This window comes from Nannobrachium achirus (assembly GCF_963921795.1).
Source record: "Nannobrachium achirus genome assembly, chromosome: 10".
NCBI lineage: Eukaryota > Metazoa > Chordata > Actinopteri > Myctophiformes > Myctophidae > Nannobrachium > Nannobrachium achirus.
Window position 1 is genome coordinate 35,837,041 of NC_137819.1, and position 8,660 is coordinate 35,845,700.

General features: G+C 41.7%; 1 protein-coding gene across 1 annotated transcript; it reads right to left on the reverse strand.

The window, feature by feature from the left end:
* Positions 1 to 443: 443 nt before the first annotated feature.
* LOC308293009 (scavenger receptor cysteine-rich domain-containing group B protein-like) lies at positions 444 to 8,660 on the reverse strand (the record flags this gene model as incomplete). Its single annotated transcript, XM_080735434.1, has 11 exons — positions 444 to 562; positions 773 to 883; positions 1,275 to 1,352; positions 1,924 to 1,992; positions 2,199 to 2,321; positions 4,923 to 5,039; positions 6,159 to 6,473; positions 7,063 to 7,377; positions 7,653 to 7,799; positions 8,095 to 8,145; positions 8,642 to 8,660. 11 exons carry the CDS (start codon positions 8,658 to 8,660, stop codon positions 444 to 446), a joined length of 1,464 nt encoding a protein of 487 aa, XP_080591560.1.

Below are 8,660 nucleotides of genomic sequence, written 5' to 3' on the forward strand. Positions count from 1 at the left end.
ATCAAATATCAGTACTACTGTATTTTAATTGATAAAAAGTGGAAACGATAGAATTTACTATTATTCACCAGTAAGACTCCCTAATCGGGAGATAAGCGACCACACAAACTTCAGAAAGCAATGGTAGCCAATCAGGAGGGAATATGGGAAATGGGACAGATCCATGTTGATGACATGACTTTAGAGATTTGCTTTGCGTGATTTTAGGGCAACATCTGTAGGAGCAGTGTCCAAAAATGTGTTTTGCAAGAATCGGCCTATTTGTATGTACATAAAGCGACTATCACTACTTTTTGTTTTTTGGAGTCTCACTGGGATTGTATAGCACATGTAAAAGCAAAACAGAGATAGCATGGTGTTCCTCTGGGCTTCAATGTCACTATGAGTCCATACATCCCATAATTATATCCACCAGGTGGGTTTACCTCCACTGTTTGCTAGCACTATCCTACGTCGTCATAGTCCTCTTCTGTGGAGGAATCACAGGAAACAGGATCAGGACTCACAGGAGAATACAGTGGATCATCCTGTTCATCCTCTTCATTCTCTTCATTCGTCACTCCTAATAGTTGGCACAGAACAGATCAGGGGAATCTTTAAAATGCAAAGACAAAACAGAAATAGGAAACAGAATAAGATCTATTCAAGCTTAAACACGTAATAGTGGGAGCACTTGTAAATAAGACATTTATAAATAGGAACTATAAATAATAATAATAATTTCACAATAACTTATTTTTTGTTAATTATCTGACATAAATTGTTTCTTCACCTGGATCCTGACAGTTAATTATCTGGCTTGCAGAGTGGAGCTGGTCATTGTTGAAGCTGTGTGTTTTGTCACTGGTATTAGGGTAGACAGAGGACTGGTATTCTGTTATCCCTGCACAGAGAATACACCCATTCACAACCAATCATGTTAAGTTTGGATGTTTACTGATTGCCTGACATGGACATTCAGCAAATAGGCCCTGATCCCCAATGGCATGATAACCAACTGGAGAAAAAAATAAACTTTTTTGATAGATGCTGCAATAATATACGGTAGGTGTGGGGGCCTTTTGTGTGTGTGTGTGTGTGTGTGTGTGTGTGTGTGTGTGTGTGTGTGTGCGTGCGTGCGTGCGTGCGTGTGTGTCTGAAACAAACAAAGAAATAGCAATTAAAAGAATACAACATTGAGAAGAATGTTTTTGCAGATCATTGGACACATCCCACAGAACCCCAAACATATTTTTGTGTGTGATGTTGATAGATTGATAGAAAAGGAATCTTACCAGGAGTTTCCATACGCATCACATCTCCGTTTTCATAGGATTCCCCAGAGCTGGTACTGGACGAATCAAATGAGTCCTCTGCAACTATTTAGAAAAAAACAAATACTGTATGTCTGTGGTTTACAATTTTTCTGTATGATGTATACTGATATGGTTTTGCAGAAGATATGGAGGTAAAAATATTACCACTTGGGTTGCTGTTTTGGATTGGATTTCTTAAAACTGTAGAATAGTCGTCTATCAGAGAACTGTTATTGTGGCTTGTTAGGAATCCAGACACAGCATTTCTAGGTTCAGCAGCTGAAAGGACATAATTATTCTTTGTTTAAATACAGTATATGACATTAAGATGTAATCGATGATTAATACCAATCCGTGGAATTGATGTTTGCCATTCAGGTTTATTTCATTCATTTAGATTGGGGCTGTCAGAAAATCAAACATTCTATTCTTATTCATACTGACAACGACATCCCCATTTTTCCTTTCATTAAGCACGCCAAGAATTGCAGGTCTACAAGGTTACCACGTGTCGCATGCACAACATGTCGTGAGCATGTTGATCGACTACTTTTGTGAGACACTGTTGTATGAATCGGGCTTAGAAATGTTCAGTCTAGTCACATCTTTAGCCTGCACTAGGCTTTACCTTCCTCAGAGAGGCTGTTGAGGGCTGTCATCAAAGGGTTTCTCGTGTCCTGCCCGTATCGCTGAGAATCTGGATGGAAAGTGACGCACATGACGACACAGCTTCAATAAGCTCAGGCGTTCAGACACACAAAGCACTGCACTAGTAGCTAATATAATGGTATACGGTATAATTTAGATTTTGGAAAGAAATGTATAAAAAATGATAACACAGTAGCAAAACGATGGGTGAAAAACAAACAGAAATTAGGAAGGAAATAAAAGAATGTAGCTCACTTCGAAAGGTGGTTAAGTGGACAGATGGTTCATTGCTTGGGTCACATGGCTCATAGTCTGTGTCTAGTGATGTGCTGTCAACACTACTAAGCTGGGTCCAAAGACGTCTGGGATCGGAAGTGACTTTATAAAACAAAAGTGAGGGGGTGGGGAATGAAATCACTAAATGAGGATGTTTATAGATGCTTAATGAATGCACACAAGTTTGAATTGACAGGTACACTTAAAACATTCATCTCCGTGGGAGTGAATCACATTGAGCAGAATGAATACAAGAACCTTCACCCCAAAACACGTTCGCCCGGGTCAAATCCAGCAACGTCAGAACGGTCTGACACACGTAGGCCTATACTGTATGCCTGGCCACCAAAGTCCACAAATCCGGCGGCCTCGGAACGGTCGGACCCACCTGTATTTCTGGCCACCAGAACCAACTCGGCCACGCTTGACATCGACACTCTCGTGGCTCAAGTTCGCTTCAGACGGTGCACCCAGGGGGGGTGAAAGTGGGACTGAGTTACTAGAGCCCAAGGTGGAGGGGCCTTCATTTTTTTATACTTTAGCTATTGAAAAATAGCAGATATACAAGCTCACAGCGCGGCACTGAGTGCTTCACTGCGAGCTTGTAGATCTGCCATTTTTTTTAAGTCGTGAAAATGTGTGCAAATCTTTGAATAGATGCATTTTTTAAGCAAACATTTGTAGCTCAAATTTTGCTTCTGGGGTCCCTGGAACTAAATATTTTGAGATGGGGGTCCATGGCCAAATACATATAATTTTGGGGTCCTTCACATGAAAAGGTTTGAGCACGACTGACATAGAAACATATACTGCTCAAAGAAATGAAGGGAACAAAATGTTCCCTTAATTAATTTGAATTTATTTGTGCTCAAAGAAAGCTCAAACAAGAATCGACACACAGTCAATTTAAAATCTGGTGTATTGGTGTGTTGAAGTTAGTGTTGGTGTTCTTTCTCATGTATATTTCATAATATTCTAACTTACTGTAGGCTATATGTCTAGGGATGGCCAAATGGAGATTTTTTCTTAACCGATAACCGTCAGGCCTTATCAGTTAATTAACCGTTAACCGTTAAGGAAATGTGTTCAAAAATGCGCTATTTTAGCGATTTAAAAAAGGAAAATAGGCCTACACACGTTTTTCCCCATAATAAAGTGCTATATTTACACATTAAAAACCATAACACTGGGAGAAACAAGAATACAAATGTTTTCTAAAAGAAATGTGTTTTTGCAAAGAAACGGATTGAAATGATAAGTCTGTAATGTGACGCGCTGGTCGCCAAGCACGTGCGCACATACAGCAAAAGGGGCTTGAGCCCTTAACTTTTATCCGTATGAAAAGGCCCTTTTAGAAATGTCAGCCCATGCCTCTCTAAAATTCTGTGCACTCCCTGGACCCTGGCTATTGCCTAACAAAACCAGCATGAGACGCATGTAGCCGCATGTAGCAATAACTTCCAATCGTATGACTTTTGGAATCGTTGAATCGGCTAAACGTGATGTCCATTTCATTCATTTACTTCTCTCACGCCCGTGTTTTGTGTGTGCTGATGCAGCGATCATTGAATTTGCGACTCTGAGCTTTGTTATTTTCGCATAGCCTACTATGTAACCAAGACGACTTTAGCGTTCCTCACGTCATGAATGTAACATTAGAAAGTTGTGTTTTAAGCTCTTCTTAAACAGGATTCAATGTGACGACGCGGGTCTGTTTTGTAAAATCCAATCGACGAGGGAGCATGTTTCCTGATGAACAAGTACAGCCAAATCAAGCACGCAGCGGCAGACTCGCAGTTGTATAAATGCATGGATGTTACACAGATATTGGTGTCCAGAAATGTGTGACCACAGGGCCTGACCATAGAGTTATAGGGCCTGACCTGTGAAGTGTGAAGGAATGGTGCTCCCTGCTGGACAAAATATTTCATTACACCAGTCTAGGATTCCATAGCCTGGAGGAGCGGGAAAGTCCCCTGCTATTGGCCCTAATGCAGTACCCCCCATCCCATCGTTTGGAGGGCCGCTTCCAATCATGAAACTAGCTCGGTTACCATGTGACATTGGACAGCCAATCGGCAAATAGGTCGCCTGAATGTCTCGCCAGAAAATGATCTCTTTAAAGATCTGGTTTACACCAGATAAAAATGAAGGGAATATTTTGTACTTTGAGTAGTGGTAGCTTTTTCAAAAATAGCAGATCTACAAGCTCGCAGCGCTCAAGCAGGGTGTGTGGTCCGCCGCTGGGGCGAGCGGACTGCTCCAAAAATGGGGCCGAGAGTGATTCGGGGTGAGCGTTCCTGTTACCAGCAGAACAGCAGAATAAGTTTACATTGATAAATCAGCAGTGATGTGACCCAAACAAAGCAGTTAATTGACAGATCCATGCAGGAGAAGTGAAACGTCCTCCTGTGACGCAGGAAAGGGGCGACACAAAGGTTATGATGTAACCGAAAGTTATCTATCGTATCGAGACTATCTAACATATTTTATATGTATGAGGTGGGGTCATTCCCCATATGAAATATGTTGGTTGGAGAGATAGTCTCTTCACTCAGAACAAAGGTCACAATGTAAACCAAACAATCTCAAATCAGGATTTTCACTCGCAAAGCTTCCTGCCATATTGTATGGTTTCAAAAAGAACAGCACCATACACTTCAATGTAAGGTCTACCGAGTCTAACCATCATCATTGACTCACCGGTTCCCTCCACTGGATTGGTAGTGACCTTGACAAGGTCAACAGGTTCTCTGTAGTCATTTGCCTGATGTACAGAGCTCATCTGTAGGCTGGGGTGTCTCTGTTGAAGTATGAGAGCTACAGACAAAAACAAAGGACATGGTTGATCTAATATTTCCACTATTTTTGATTAATTTAATAATAATTATAAACCCAATTTAATAGTACTTTTCTCGTTTGAATTTCTTTCGATTTTTGGGGTCGAACATTTGCCCAAAATACGGAGGTCAGGTTGAAAGTGAAAGGGTTTCATGAGAAGTGTATTGTCTCCAATATAGTGCTTAGTAGTCCATAGATTATTACGATAAAATTGCCAAATTAAGTTATGCACATGTCACATAACATAATCATATGATGAGATTCAATCAAAGTGGTGAAATTGTTCATGTCAGTGGGACAAACCGTTTCTTCTTCTGTGACTGTGACACAGCACAACATTTACAATCAGGGCGATGAGGAGAATAAATGACAATGTGATGCACCCCAGGATCTCTGGAGACAATGATGTTGAAAACCAGCTTTCATTTGGACGGTCTGTAGTTGTGTCAGCTGGGAGAGATACAAAGTACATAAATGAAAAGGTCACAAATCACAAAATGATGTATTATTCTTGTAAATTATATTATCATAATAGACAACAAGCTAGTAGATGGTATTCACAAATCTGCGTCCATGAGTAGTTAGTTAATATTAGCATTATTACTTAGTTCAGGCCCAAGTCATCTTACTTATTGTGTAGTAGGGTAACTAGATGGGTGGTGTTTAAATAGTTATAATCTTCTCGCATAAAAACAGGAGTTTCGCTTGTCATAACAGAAGAATAATGAAAAAACACAGTATACTAAAATGAGAATACATTTGATTGTCCATCGAAATTTGTTTGGCTCTGCCAAAGTAGGATAAAACAATGTACTTCTATTCTATTTGACATGGTTCAGGCGAGTAAAATATTTACCAGTCATCCGAGTGGTTATTAATGATGTATCAGGTGTGGTGGCCACTACAGCAAACCCAAGAGAACCTGTATGATAAATGTGAAAGTGCTTGTCAGGGTGGGGGGTCCCCAGTTCAAATATGATTATTTTGGGGGGTCACAGCCTGAAAATGTTGAGAACAACTGTACTAGCTCACAACAATGCAAATTACAATAGGCTTGAGTTCTTATAGTATGTAAAATGTACAAACTGGCATACTAACCATTACAGATAAGACCTGCTGCTCTTAATCCGCTGCAGAGGTTTTTGTTGTTGACAATTTCCCTACATTCCCAAAGATCCTTGTGCTCTTTCCCACACGCATAGTACCACAATGGTTGGTTGTTGTGTGTCAAAGGAGGATTGAACTGAGTGAACTTTTCTGCCTTTTCCCCGCAGCCCAACATGGAACACACCATGGAGGCTTCCTGTTTGAACCAGCAGTTGTCACAGACCGTTCCCCAAGTTCCGTTGCGGTGGATCTCCACTTTACCAGAGCAGCGATCAGCACCTCCAGTCAGCCTCACCGCTCTCATCTCTGTACAGACGTAGGAGGAGTTAAGGGGGATACTTTAAAGCAGGGGTTCTCAAACTTTTTTAGGCCGTGACCCCCAAAATAAACATATGAACTGGGGATCCCCACCCTGACAAGCACTTGGAATTGTAGGTATTACATTTAATGTGACTCGGTTCCACAGATAAATATTGTGAAAATAGCAGATCTACATGCTCACAACGCCTCACATGTAGATCTGCTATTTTCACAATGTTCGACTCTTGCTTACTTCATATTTGACAGTTTTCCAGTTTGGTATTAAAACGGTCTTGAAAGTCCTTAAAATGTCACTTTATGAATGTGCAGATACCCTGTACACACTTATGTAGGTTTGTTTACCGTTGAGTGAGACATTTCTTCACATTAAGCTAATCATTTGGGGACCCCACAAAATAATTTGGGGACCCCACTTGGGGTCTGAACCCCTTGCTTTAAAGGGTAAGACAATTAAACATACGGAACATCATCCATGCTCTGTTCTCATAACATTTGAATTGAACTACTGAATTGCTCATACTTTATAGTACATTACAAAAGTATTTACAATTGCGTGTGGGTGAGTATACATTACCTGAGCACACCACCCCAGCATCTTCCTTGTGCCCACAATCATGGCTCTCTCCTACGGCTGGGCACGCCCACAGGTTCCCCTCAGCACCCGTACAGTTCAGTTCATCCAGATAGATAGGACCACTGCCCTGGGGAAAGGACCCGGCCTGCCCAGTCACATTCAGGGCATAGCCACAGTCGAGCTGGGCACAGACCACATGTCCCTCCCTCAGGTCCCACTGGTCGTCACACACCGTTCCCCACTGACCTCGTTGCCACAGCTCCACCCGACCGGCACAGCGGTCTGCTCCGCCTACCAGCCGCACAAACTGGTGGTCTGCGGGCACACGCGGAAGTCAGGGAGAATGAGTCAAATCAATGTTTGGCATGTGTCTGTAAAGACTAGCCGTATTTCAGATGCAAGCCCATTTTGCAGATAAGCAGTGAGCAACACACAGACAGAGACATCCTTACCACAAACAACTTCCGAGATTGCAGTACAATTTATTTCTATGGTCTTGGAACAATTCAGTTGATGATCCTTGTGCACACAAGCCTGGAGGCAGGTGGCATTGGTTGTTGAGATGTCTTCCTTCAGGTGACTAAACCCACCACAGCCAAGATCCTGGCAGATCTGTTCAGCCAGCGTGTCTCTGCTCTCCACTGTAAGTGGCAATACGTCACTATCACCACTTCCAAGACCAAGAGACCACGAACACTTGTTGATGATGATCTCTAGGACAACATAGGACTCAGCAGCTGTGGAGAAATAGAACGACGAGTTTAATGCTATTTCAGCATTCCAAAATGGAACTTTTCACCATCACTAATGCGAGGGCGTGGACTTAATTTTGAGTTGTGAAGCATTATTTGAGAGATAGTTCTTCCAGAACGTGTCTGTGTGTACATATGTCTGTGTAGTATATAGATATCATCATTTTGAATCATTGATGCAGTCGAAGTGCATTGGGGAAAGATTGGTGAAAAAAACCCTCAACTGCAAAATGCTGCATTGCATGCCAAAGGTTGCGGCAGTGAGGTCATGCCCTGCTACAATATCTCAGTTTGACTTGCACCTTGCATTTGCTCTCATCTCCTCCACATCCTGTGACACAGTTAACAGTTGGTGAGAGTCTGCACAGATTGAGGTCAGGTTGTGGCTTAACTAAATGCAAGCAGATTGAAGCGTTGCATTGTGTGTTTGGGGCGGGATGAGTAGGAGAGAATATTATTTCAGTTTATTACAATGGATTGATAGAGCAAATGTATCACTTACCACTAAATTCACCATTTAGCGTTGTATGGTTTCCATCTGACTCCTTTTGAAGAGTAGTTTGGCCTGTTTGGGATGTGGGCTTAAGTTAGCCGCAACTTGCAACTCTATAGATTATTTTTTATATGTTGAATCTAGAGTTGCAACACCAACCATTGACAGCACCTACTGTACATCCAAACAGAAAATCTGATTGTGTTAAACAACGTTAAACCAACATTGCAGCTGCATGGAAAGCTTGAATTATCCTCTTTCTATCTGCAAAGTGCGAATTCAGGGCAGGTTATTATTTTTAAAAGTGTCGTTGGAAGTCGTTGGCCCTGCGTACCTGTTTCGAAATTGCACAT